Source organism: Scylla paramamosain, chromosome 7 (assembly GCF_035594125.1).
Source record: "Scylla paramamosain isolate STU-SP2022 chromosome 7, ASM3559412v1, whole genome shotgun sequence".
In the NCBI taxonomy this organism is placed as follows: domain Eukaryota; kingdom Metazoa; phylum Arthropoda; class Malacostraca; order Decapoda; family Portunidae; genus Scylla; species Scylla paramamosain.
The window spans coordinates 3397672-3411221 of NC_087157.1; the positions used below are offsets into that span (position 1 = coordinate 3397672).

Below are 13550 nucleotides of genomic sequence, written 5' to 3' on the forward strand. Positions count from 1 at the left end.
TGTGTGTGTGTGTGTGTGTGTGTGTGTGTGTGTGTGTGTGTGTGTGTGTGTAGTTTTTCTATGCCGCTTGCAGTCAGGTGTTGAACATAAGAGAGAAAATAACCTTGACCCCATCATTGAGTTTGGTCGAGAAAATGAGAGTGCATTACAAGTGCTTCTGACCCTGAAAAGGAGCTGCCTCTTATTGCTGTGTGTGAGAGAGAGAGAGAGAGAGAGAGAGAGAGAGAGAGAGAGAGAGAGAGAGAGAGAGAGAGAGAGAGAGAGAGAGAGAGAGAGAGAGAGAGATTTCAAATAGGTAGTGGCATGATCAAATTTCTCATCTCTTTCCATGTCACTGAAAACTGTCTTGTGCCATGGGGCTTGCTTTATGCCTTATTATTATCAGTGCTAATTATTTTCCTCTACTCCCTGCCAGACTTACTACACCCAGGGTGACTACATCATCCGGCAGGGAGCACGGGGTGACACATTCTTCATCATCAGCAAAGGCAGGGTGAGTACTGTCTTTGTTTGTGTGTGTGTATGTATGTGTGTATATAGCAGGTACACATAATAAACAAGGCAATGTGTTTTCTTACATCAGCCAGTAACTTACATTATCGTACAATTTACAACTCCACTTACAACGGTAAAAGCTGACAAAATCTTTACACAAAATTTGCTTTCAATTTTTTTATTCCCTTGCATTGCACAACCATATGAGTATGTAGAAGTGTGCAAAACCTGAGTCAGGGGTGGAATTTTTTGGCACAACACCACAGCAGTCATGTAACATTTTAACGGAGAGAATGTCCCACTCACCAGGTCTGAGTGATGCCTTTGTTTACTGGAGTCAGTATGGATACAGACTCAAGTAATGCCTTTGGCATCATGAATCACCTTATGTGCAAATGCAAATAGTGTTTTTGCTCACCTAAATCACAATACAGACATATTCAAGGGTACCAGTAACTGTCAGAGGCATCACATGCACAGATGTGAGTGTTTGTTCCTATTGTTGCTTTGAGCCTGTACCTGCACTAATGCCATACCCGTACAGGTGAGGGTGACCATGAAGAGTCCCGGCACACTTGAGGAGAAGTACATCAGAAATCTTGAGAAGGGAGAGTTCTTTGGGGAGAAGGCACTCCAGGGGTGAGTCTGGCTCTTGTTTTTGTTCTGAGTTTTCATCTTGACTTCACTGCATTCATCATTTTACTCATTTATCAATCTTTATGTAACATTTTTCCTAAATTCTGTTTTCCTCTGATGTAATCTTCTGATTGAAAAACTCACTGATCCAAGATTTATTCCTTACACAAAATAGAGCTAATATATGAAAACTTGACATATTCTTCCAATAATTGAGCAATTATCCTTATTATCCAATGCTTTTGACACTAGATTCTTATTCAGTACAAAAGTGTAAAGTTTATTACTTCATTTTTACATTCATGGGCAATCATTTAGTTTTGCCCACATCTGTAATAGAATACTCAATGAACAGTACCTATTTGGATGACAGTACACTTTCATCATGCATGTTTCTTTTTCTCATCAGGTGCATGAAGGCACATTAGTCATTATCCAATCTAATGTGATTTCTATTCTTACTTATAATTCACAGGCTGAATTAGGAAGCATTATTAAGATATCCACGCTTACTTTGTACAAGTTCAGGAAGAACTTTGTCAAGATATAATTGACTCTATGCACTAACACAAAAACACTGCATTTTAAAGATTCTTAATCTTTGCTGAGCATTGGACATCACTTCGAAATTTGCCCACAGAGAGGACATCCGCACAGCCAACATTATTGCCGATGATCCAGACGGTGTGACATGTCTAGTGATCGACCGAGACTCCTTCAAGCAACTAATAGGCAACCTGGAGGAGATCAAGCAATACTATGGACCAGACAAATCCAGGAGAAAGTATGTCCCACAGAATTACCTGCTGCTGCATATCACTCCTTGCTGCTTTTTATATGTAGAAATATTTTTCTTACACATTTCATTACTCATCATTCGTAATTTTGCTGACTTCTGTGCAGGATGAATGAGGAGTTTGCCGCTGTTAAGCTCACAGATCTACGTAGAATTGCCACACTGGGTGTTGGAGGCTTCGGTCGAGTGGAACTTGTACAAATTGCAGGAGACTCAAGTAGATCATTTGCCCTCAAGCAGATGAAAAAGAGCCAGGTACAGATGTTATTACTGTTGCAGTATTAACTAAAGTGTTGGTAACTGGGTAATTATGTGACAGGTAATATAATTAATTTACTGTCACTTTCTCCCTCCTCAGTGTATGGGGAGAAATGAGCTGTGAGTCATCAGCACATTGCTGAAATTTCCTTTCTGATTCTCAAATACAGTTGTTGTTGCAGTGGATGCAGTGAAATGTACCTCTGTGACAGGAAGAAATGGATATAGGAAATACATATGAATTTGATCCTTCAAATTTGATACAAATTTGATCCAATGACACATTTTATTCACATTCTACATTTCTCATACTATTTAATAATGAGTAAATTACTCACATATATATAATATACAACAGCATCATTAATATAAGTAAAATGCATTTCATAATTTTGTGCACATGAGAGCCAGCAAAGTTTTACGCAGCTCAAGGATGACAGGAAGCAGACTTAAAGAATGACATCCAATCATTCCAGATTGTTGAGACTCGCCAGCAGCAGCACATAATGTCTGAAAAGGACATAATGATGGAAGCAAATTGTGACTTCATTGTGAAGCTTTTTAAGACCTTTAAGGACCGTAAATACCTCTACATGCTGATGGAGTCCTGCCTAGGAGGAGAACTCTGGACGATTCTCAGGTGTGTATACACTTGCTGTGATTTCCTTTTGCCCAGGTGTAATCTGTCATGATTCATCAAGAATGTTCTTATGACATGCATACACATATGTGTATACATACATACATACATAAATACATGAAGAAAACTATTTGTTACAGAACATTCTTAGGAATACTTGCTGGCCAACAATGTGATGTTTACTATAGGTATTGTGTCTGCTACACAGTTTTATGAAACCTGAATTTTTCATAAGAATATTGTGATTTGTGTCTGTGAGCATGATCATAAAACCAACAAATTTATGGATTACCACTGGCTTTCTACAGATTTTATTGTGGAAGTGATTACATGTACAATCACCTGGATTACTCTTCTTGATTTTTTTGCCAGTCTGGACATAATGATTTATGTATTGCTACAACTTAAAAACTGCTTTGTTGCAAGTCTATGAAACTTTATTAGATACAAAAAACAAATTCCATGTTGATTCACTTTGCACTGCCTGATGCAGCTTGCCATGGCTCATAATTCTGTACAGGTTGTGTTGTCAGCTCTGATGGTTGCTGCATCTCAGCTCAGTACCTCATTCTGGCCCTCCTTTTCTTTATCTGTCGGTGTCTTTGCTTCCTATTCAGGATGTTTTAGTTTTCATCCAGTTATTCTCATTCCTTACATAAATAAATGTTGTTCATTCCAAAACTGAATGAAATAGTGGAAAAAGACAAACTTGCGTGGAGACAAAACAATTTTGACAATAGATAAAGAAATATTATACATGTAAGTGCCTAAGAAGGTGTGAAAGGGATTATCATTTACACAATTAATAATGATGTAAAGATGTAACTTGTTAGCCTTAATTGTCAATAGTTTATCCAGGTTGAAGAACAATGTCTGAGGTGGGAGGTAGTGGAGTGGCAGGCTGTTAGTGGCTGTTGGGTTGGAACATAATTTTATGAGTTTCAAGCACCAAGTGACAGTCAGTTATGTGGTACTAAGGCAGTCATAGGTAGGTGAGTAATCTGAAGCTTGGATACAATACTGGATATGAAGATGTAATAATTGCTGCAAAACAGTACAGATTGCAATCTTGCAGCCTGTTAGGTGATGTGGCATGTTTTAACAGCCAGTTTCTGCTCTGGAGTCCATAATTTTTTATTGAAATACTGTAATATTCAAATATGGGTTTTGATCATAGTCTGGCTTAGGCAGAAAATGTTTCTCCTTAAACAGTCAGAATGTTGCCATTATTATCCCTGTCATGATGGTGCTTTTTCATTACATCCATGACATCTGTGCTCCTGTTCAGTGATTATTTCATCAACTTGATCATCACCATAGTAACTCTTAAACCCTCTTTAAGCAAAATAGATCTCCAGACAAGAGAGAGAGAGAGAGAGAGAGAGAGAGAGAGAGAGAAATTAGCATTGAAAATTATCATAAAATGCATAATCCACTCTCCTATCCTGTGCTGTGTTCCAGGACACTCACAATTTGCACAGCCACATGCACCTTTTTTCACATTTTTCTTTAGGTTTTGGAGCAATTAAAAATTGGAATTAACAGAAAAATAGATATTAATAAGATGAAAGGAAAGATGAGATTTAGCTTTGTTTGAGATATCAAACAAGATATGCACAGAGCTTGCCTATTTTAATTATTCACTTGTTGAATCAATCAACACAGTTTTTGGTTATTTTTGAAGACTGATTCACATCTTCATGATATGGATTAATATTGTTTATAATTCAAATTTTTACATTGTGTTTCTTTTTTGTTTGTTTTCTTATCTCATGAGTTTTGATAAGCCTTACAGGTTGAGTATGGATTTTGCAAATATAATACTGTTTTTATTAATTTTCTTTATTTATTCTACATATTTTTTCTTTTGATATATGGAATGTGTGGTTGTTTGTGGTTGTATGTGCACCTGACAAATCATTGGTCCATGATGTGCTGGCCAAAACCTGATCCACTGGATTTTATATTCTCCAGAAGCCTGTATATTTATTTTTGAACTCATATAATTCATTTGTTGCTAATTATTTTCTTCATGGCAGAAAATGCTTGCTTGTTTGCATAAGTTCACATTTCATATGTATAACAACATTTGAAGATATGCATCTCATATCTCATGATTTTTTTTTATGCATTTAAGACACATTTCATTACTCATGTGACATTTATAACTTAAACATTGTGGTATCACTTTTATGTGCATGCAGACTTTCATTTGTTTTGCACAAAAATAAATCTAGTTTAATATAACTTATTGATATTAATCATATAAAGTTCAGAGCATGACTTAGTATATTATTAGTTTCAGGAAACTCTTACATATAAAGCAGTCATGGTTTTGCAATGTTAGCCATACTGCTTCTGATCATTATTTATCAGGTGATGTTACAATTTCAGCTTGATATTAATTAATATGGTTAGACCACACTTAACTTTGTACATTAATACTGCCTTGTGATGCTCATTTTGAAGCATTGCCTGGGCAACTTAAGGGTTTATAAGTGACAGTGTTTTACCTAAGACTAAAAAAAGGCTAAGAACTCATAATTTTTATGTGTGTGTGTATTTTGTTATTTTTTTTGAAAATATTTTGAAAAATTTTTGATAATGGGCACTACATTTTTTCTTGGTTTAGAAACACTATCGGAAAACGGTTGTATAAATATTTTGCCTTTAATTGAAAATATGTTTTAGTGGAGGACCACAAGGCAGTCTAATTTGTTAATGTTGATTTTTAGAGCTTTGCTTTCTGTTGGAGAGCTGCTGTAATGGATGGTTTTCCCTCAGGAATCTTCTACAGTATCTGCCGCATCACATTTAATTCCTCTCCAAAACCGTTTCCCTGATACTTTTTACCCTTAACCTGCACACCATTTTTGTATGTCATATTTTATCCTTAAGTACCATCATTAGTAGGCTCTCCATCCAGTAGATGGATGAAGTGCCACCATGCTATCTCTGAGTACTCTTTCTCATCTCTTCTGCAGCTCCACAATAATTAGACATCTCAGTGATGCCTTTAGATGGCCAAACTGTTGAATTCCATCCTCATCCCTATAGTTAATTTTATCTGTCTTCCTTACCCATTCCTTTCACTTCCTTTCATCTTCTGTTGACTTGGGTTTCCACTTTCATAACCCATAAGGCGACAGGAGCGTCACCAGCGACGTGGACTCGGCTTTGGTTGCTTGTTGAGGTAAAATAAGGTTGAAGTTGTGTTTGAGGTGCAGTGCAGCCACTACCCCCTTATAGACTTTACAGTAACAGTGCCAGCTTTCAACTGTTCTGTCAGTCTTTGTCCTGTCTCATCTATGTATTTAGAAAACCATTAACAGTGACTGGAATACCTACTCAGTCACATGGCAGACAATCTACTTATTCAGTTATAGGAAGCTAATGACATTACAGTCTCTACTGTCCAGGTGTTACTAATTTTATCACACTATAAGGAATTACTGGAATGGAACTGTGTTATAACTTAGGCAATTATATGGAACTTTCCGTAGATATACTGATGTGAAGAGTCACCAGCCCTCACAACAAACTTCACTTGGTACATAAACTTCAAATCAAGGATACATGGATGGACATCTGTAATATACATATGTGAGGGACTAGGAGGAAACGTATTCATGACTATAAAGAGATTATATGCATAATACATTTATGAGTACATATTTCATGATATGTGGGAACTAATAACATTATCAGTGGGAACTAATAAAATTATTGACTGACATTCAGTTGCATCTTATTCTTAAAAAGAAAGTGGGTATTTACTTTTATACTGGAATTATAATCAGTAGCTTTACCTGATCACTGGATAACATTAGATATGAGTTGAGCTGAAGTGTTTGCAGGACTATAAACATTTCACACCACTACATGACCTCTGTTTACCACAGTGGTTGAGCGTGTTTTGATTTAACATTTGATATTTTCTCCATTATCAAGAAAACACTTAGTTAGATAAGTTTAATTCTACCTCATCATACTAAGGAAATGTTTGTACATATGGATGCTGTTTTTAGGAACACACCAGCAATGCATACATCAGTTATAGTGTGTGTACTGTTTTCAGCCATCATGTTTTTGCATATATGTTTGTCTACATAATGTTATGTTCATGCATATATCTTTTGCTTGCAGATTCATCCTGGAATGGGAATATTTAACTCAAACATTGCATGATTTTGTGATCATGGACTAAAATTTGCCAAGGGTGAATAGCAAGAACATGTATGCTAATATTTTTACACTGGGAAATAACCTTTTTGTCAAGCATAATGCAAAGGCAAAAGATTATCTCACTTTTCAATAACTTTTGGCTGACTCAGTGTGATGCTGGATCTGCTGAGGCATCATTCACCTGTTACATGTTAACCAAATGTCGCACCTTCCATTCACCAGTGACACAGCTAGTGCTGGTGACTCACTAGAGGTGATTTGACTCAAAAAAGTGTCATATGATATGGATTGATACTTTTATTGTCATATGATGAAAAATGTATGTCTCATAAATTAGAAACAAAATTAAGCAGTGTATTATGAGAAGCTTTTAATAACTATTTGGAGAATTGTAATGGGTGAATGGACTTTTTACATGCTTTGTTTTCTTAAACCAGACTGCTCTGCAATTTAATGTGAATGTGTGAATGTAAGTGGTGTGTGCATATGTGTGTGTGTAATGATGTACCAGTATGTATGAGAGACAATATGTGTGTGTGTGTGTGTGTGTGTGTGTGTGTGTGTGTGTGTGTGTGTGTGTGTGTGTGTGGGTGTGTGGGTGGGTGGATGGCTGGGTTTTATCAGTTTGTGTATGCTTGAATAAAAACCTACATTTGTGCACCTTTGCTAAAAGTTTCACTTTAAATCTAACCAAAGTTGTCACTCCTCATTACAGGGACCGAGGTAACTTTGACGACCCAACCACCAGGTTCTACACAGCCTGTGTGGTGGAGGCATTTGACTACCTCCACTCCCAAGGCATCATCTACCGTGACCTCAAGCCAGAGAACCTCCTTCTTGATCTCAAAGGATATGTTAAGCTTGTAGATTTTGGATTTGCTAAAAGACTGCAGGTGAGTCCATTTGATTTTAGCCCTTGGTGAATTTTTATTGCTGTTTATTTATTTATTTTTTCCAGGAAGATCTTATAAATTTTGTTATGCTTGAATTTCTTACATAGTGCATCATGTTATGCCTATTACTTCACTCTTCTGAAATGGATATACAGAGGCATTGAAATATTTTACATCCATCTGTTTATTTATTTTTATTCTTGAAATGCAAATATTGGCATCAATTATGAATCTTCTTAATATCCATACAGTATTCAAATGCCTAGTTTTTTTATTTAGTTTTTCAGTTAATTGGTTACATATTTCATGTAATGAATGAATGAGAGTTTACATAGCAGTATTTTATGTATTTTCTGTTTTGTGCTTAGGTTGGAAGAAAAACATGGACATTCTGTGGCACTCCTGAGTATGTGGCACCTGAGGTCATCCTAAACAAGGGCCATGACATCTCAGCAGACTACTGGTCCTTGGGAGTCCTCATGTTTGAGCTACTCACAGGTGTGTGTGTGCATGTGTTTGTGTGTGTGATTCACTTACAGTCATCTGCTGGTCACCGAGCCAGCTGTTCCCCATGGAAAGAGCTCAGAACCTGTATACTATGTACATGTACATGTATAGCTGTTTCAATTCACTTTGAAGTTCTTGGTTAAGGTTATTAGGAGTCCTTCTGTGTGATGTGGGTGGCTGTCACCATGATGAAAGGAAAAGAAACCAGAAATATTTTATTCATCAACTCATTATTGTAAAAACTCCTTAAAGGTGTTGGTTTATATTGGACAGAGCTGTTGTGTACTTGGACAGAGTTGTTGTGTACTGCAGAAACACTCAACTAACAAACTTGTTGTTTATGCAAGTGGCAGGGAGTACTCACAATGCCGCCAGTGGCAGGAAAGCAAAACATTCCACTCGCACTGCTTGCATGGCACCAATTTCAAATATTTCTGATTTTTTAAATATTATTTTTACTTATTTTTCCCTTGAAAAAATTCCAGATGCTTGAGAATTCTGGATGGTTATATATCAGATACCTGGAGTTATACTGTACATTGTTCAAATGGAAGCATCAATAGATGTGAACAGTGAGGCATAACTTCCTTAGTATTCTATTGAAATAGATCCATTTTTGGCAAAGAGCTGCAATATTACTTCAGATTAAAGATATTGCTAGCAAGGAAGAAATTTTACTTGTGGGATATATTTCAACTTCGCAATTTGCCATGTTTTGTGTACTGATGAAGCATACTATTATAAAACCAAGTTGTCAGGTGGCCTCTTTTATTTATTTTGTATTTATTTAATTATTTTCCACCAGGAACACCACCCTTCACCGGGCCAGATCCCATGAAGACCTACAACTCCATCCTCAAGGGAATAGATGCAGTAGAGTTTCCTAGAAATATCACCAGGACAGCCAATGCTCTTATAAAGCGCCTGTGTAGAGACAACCCGGCTGAGCGTCTGGGGTACCAGCGGGGAGGCATTAAAGATATACAGAAGCACAAGTAAGTCAGGTCATCAGTAGTTAGTAAAAGCATCAGTTTATTGCCGGTATCATTGTATTCTGTGGTGAATTCTCTTCATCTCAAATAGGTGACATGTGAGTTGATTAGGTAATAAAGATTTAATAAATTGATGCATGACACAGACCAAGCATCTTTTCACATTATAAGTATACTCATACTGCATCAGACTCACAACATGTTTTAAGGCAAATCCGCAGGTGAAAAGATTCCTGAAGTAGAGGAATATAGTGGTCATTTATTGTGTGAAATAGGATTCTTATGAATACTTCTCCATTGCAGGTGGTTTGAAGGGTTCTACTGGGATGGCCTACAAAACCGCACCCTCAACCCTCCCATCGTGCCAACAGTGCGTTCTGTTGTTGACTGCAGCAACTTTGATGAATACCCTCCAGATAATGACGGACCACCCCCAGATGACACTTCAGGCTGGGACATAGATTTTTAAAACTTAACACTGTGAGGACACCAGTGCCTGAAGACAATCTATAGTTATATATGCAAATATATATATAACAATAATTTCACCTTTGAGGTTAATGTTGATATTTTGTAAGAGTTTTTATCATCAAGAAGAGTAAATATGAGAGGATTTCTAACTCTCATCAAGATGGATTGTGTTGTCTCAAATGTTCTCCCTAGCACAGTCCCCAATTTGTGTATCCATGAGCTGTGACAAACCTATTACTACCATTTTTACTAAAGCAAATGGTGCAGAGGATAGTTCTGGCTGCTTCTTGGAATTCAATGATATCTCATGAGAGAAGAGAGGCTGCACAGAAGAAAGGAAAACAGAAGGGAAGGAAACAGAAGAGGACAGAAGAGGAAAGAACATTTTTATCACCAGTGACTAATGTTAATTGTTGAGTCCTGAAGGCAGCAACTCTGGCATAGCAACAGGGTCCACATTTTTTTCTGTGTTAACTAAAGTGTTGAGTATGATGAACTAACAATCCCTGTATCACTGTCCCTATGAAGAGTTTTGACTGTGAATGTGCCACATTTAACACTTGGAAATAAAGTACTTTTTACCTACTATATTGTAGAGTATAGGGAATGCAGTACATTGGTGTATTCCAGCATATATTTGTATATGCACAGAATTTGACGTGTTATCTCAGTATAGAGGCTAAGTATTTCCAGAAAGAAAACTAATAGAGCTTATAATTTCATCATGAGTGTGAGAACTTTCTCAGGAAAATGACAAAGGTGCCTTGTCCTAGTGACCTAACCAGCAAGCGGCTCACCTGTGGCCAACCATCACTGCATAGGTTGTTATTTTCTACTACTGCATTCTTTTCTCTTGTCACATACTCATTTTTTTATTTCTTATTAGGCAATTGGTTGCAATCCGACTCCAAATATACATATATTGCAAAATATAGACTACTCATGGAAAGCACATATTCCATTTACATCTTTGCAAATAACTAATTGGTTGAAGCTTTTCACTTTTGTGCATTTACATGTAAAACATAGAACTCCTTGTGGTATTCCCTTCAAAATAGTATATTTGATCTTTTTTCACTGAACTTTATCCACTTGCAATGCAAAAGTATGATGGAACTATTGCCCCGTCACAAGCAAGTAATACAATGCTGCATCATCAGAAAGGTCCTCTGCTCTAGTTAGGAAGCCTTGCTAAATGTGCTCTTGACATGTTTGATACAGCCTGGGACCATCACTGAGACAGCTGCCAGCTGACCAGTGTGGATGGAGCACACCTGAAATTGGGACTCCTTACTGCAGTTGTTGGTTATTGTGAAGAAAATATATTTTATTAATTGTCATAATTTGCACAACTCATAGTATATACATATATGTTAAGGTTTGAACATGAAATTTTGAATCGATCACAAACCAACAAAAGTTTTATGAACTTAAGCTCTAGTTAAGCCTTGTTATTAGGTGTTGAAATGTGCAGCTTGTCATTGACTTGTGGTGCTTGCTTGAGGTCTATTTTTGATGGTGCAGTATTGTATTGTCTAAATGTAATAAAAGGGCTTCCATCTTTGGTTGCATTCCTCTCATCCATTAGACTGTGAAGTCAGTGTTACAGTCCATTGCTTAATTTCTTTCTCTTCCTAATTGCTATATTTTGTTGCACATGAGATGCTTCTGAAATGCTGAAAAATTATTTGCAACTAAAATGACAGAGGCATATATTTGGAACACCATAGTCAGAATGTAATCCTAGCTCATTAAACACCAGACAAAAGCCTTACAGAGAAACTATGAGTGAGGAATTTAATTACATGCTTGTGTAATGGTGCACAAAACCTAAAGTTTTGTTCAGCATGACTCATGTTGTACCAGTATTGGTGATAGATAAATCATATCCACATAAAGAGATTATGGTATCATTTGTATATGATGTGATGGATTATGAGCTTGATATTGAGAGCTGAGTAACATTTCTTAAAAAAAAAAAAATCTAATATCTTATATGCCACAAAATATGGTAAGGTCATTTTAAGTTACACATATTCCCTTTCATCTTTCCATCAGAGGAAAAAAGCCTGCTGTTGTAAAGTTTTAAGTCTCTCTTTACTTTCATGTGGTAGCAATGGCAATGACCACACTTGTCACCCAGTGCTTTCTAAGTACAGATAACACCTGTTATGTGTATTGCCAATTTGAAAATTGTGAATTCTCAAATAGTGATGCTAAGATTACGTTGATATTGTTCTTTATGCCAGTTAAATAACAAAAATGGACATCTTTTAAAAAAATATTACATATTCACCTGGTATAATAGAAAAATCTGAAGTTGCAAAAGTTTATATATTTTTATTTTGAATAAACAAACAAATATAGATGAGTGACAGTAAACATCATCATTTGAGAGCTTGAATTAAACCATTCAGTTACTATGAATACTTGATGATCAGTTCTTCACCTGTCAAGGTACAGCCAAATGCAATGCTCCACACAACAGCCTGAATAGCTTGGTAGCCGTTTGGTGCTGTGATGTGAATGAATGACTATAGTCGGTAACAATTAGAGGTTGTGGAAAAGCAAGACTTGCCATCCTCAGCCACACTGGTGACACTCGACAGTTACAAAGTTAAGTAGATAGGCAAACATGCTTCAATGAAGGCAAATTCTAACATGCAAAATAGGGCTACAGTAACGTCAATTAATACAGATTAGCAGCAACTTCACATCTAGAAGAGCTTTGTGGCACTGGCGTGGCTGAAGGCAGTGAGTCTGTGCTTTGTCAGTGTAGTGAGAGGTAGACTGGCTGTGGAGGCAACAACAATGACTGTGGATGGATACTCTCCCTCTTTTCATCCATAAGACTAATGTATATAGATTTTTATTTAATGTGAATGGTGCTTGGAAATATCTCTTTTAAAAAACAGTAGGAAATAGTAGTTCCTTCCGTATAAGGTTGTTCTCGTGGTCTGTGGGCTCTGTTTAGTGTTATACTGTTTGGGTGTCAACTGCTGCCACTCTCTGTGGATACTATTGTTTTTATCTTTTTTTAAATCATAATTTTTCAAAAACTTGATTCCCTTTTTTTCCTCATTATGTCAGCAGGTGCTAAACTTGAATGTGAATGTGAAAAATGTCAGGCTGAATATTATTTTGTTGATGATTATTAAAATATTTTTTCCAACCTCTTTTGTTAGTCAAGATTACTTGAAATAAGTTAATGCACCACACCAAACAACTAAATAACAACATATGAAAGAAATCTACATATATTTTTTTATAGAATATAAAGTTGCATATATAACACAACTTATTTATTTGCTTACATCTATAATACAACCAACAAGCTACAGGTATTAAGACTTGCTAACATTGCACTTACAGTGTTAACAAAATTTGTTAGAAATAGTGAGTACACACAGTTATTGTGGTCTGTCAGTTATGTGCGGAGGACAGTACTGAGTACAAGACTATGAATTTTATAAACTATGAAAGCTGTTATAACTGAGGCCTTCGTTCATGCCTCAGGACTCTCTCTCTCTCTCTCTCTCTCTCTCTCTCTCTCTCTCTCTCTCTCTCTCTCTCTCTCTCTCTCTCTCTCTCTCTGGACCGGCATGCACATTACATTAATAAGTGAAGTAGAAATACAATTAGCACCACTAATACACACCACATGGAAGAGATCTGGA

At 36.5% G+C, this 13550-nt stretch overlaps 1 protein-coding gene across 2 annotated transcripts in view; it reads left to right on the top strand.

The window, feature by feature from the left end:
• LOC135101916 (cGMP-dependent protein kinase, isozyme 2 forms cD5/T2-like) overlaps positions 1–13045 on the top strand; it is a 51052-nt gene extending 38007 nt beyond the window's left edge. For both annotated transcript variants that reach the window (XM_064006275.1, XM_064006276.1), the window contains exons 5-13: positions 416–493; positions 1040–1134; positions 1772–1915; positions 2035–2182; positions 2662–2825; positions 7726–7903; positions 8272–8401; positions 9216–9405; positions 9706–13045. In XM_064006275.1, coding sequence (XP_063862345.1) covers positions 416–493; positions 1040–1134; positions 1772–1915; positions 2035–2182; positions 2662–2825; positions 7726–7903; positions 8272–8401; positions 9216–9405; positions 9706–9871 — 1293 coding nt within the window. In that variant the 3' untranslated portion in view covers positions 9872–13045. The remainder of the gene's footprint in view (positions 1–415; positions 494–1039; positions 1135–1771; positions 1916–2034; positions 2183–2661; positions 2826–7725; positions 7904–8271; positions 8402–9215; positions 9406–9705) is intronic.
• The last annotated feature ends 505 nt before the right edge of the window (positions 13046–13550 follow it).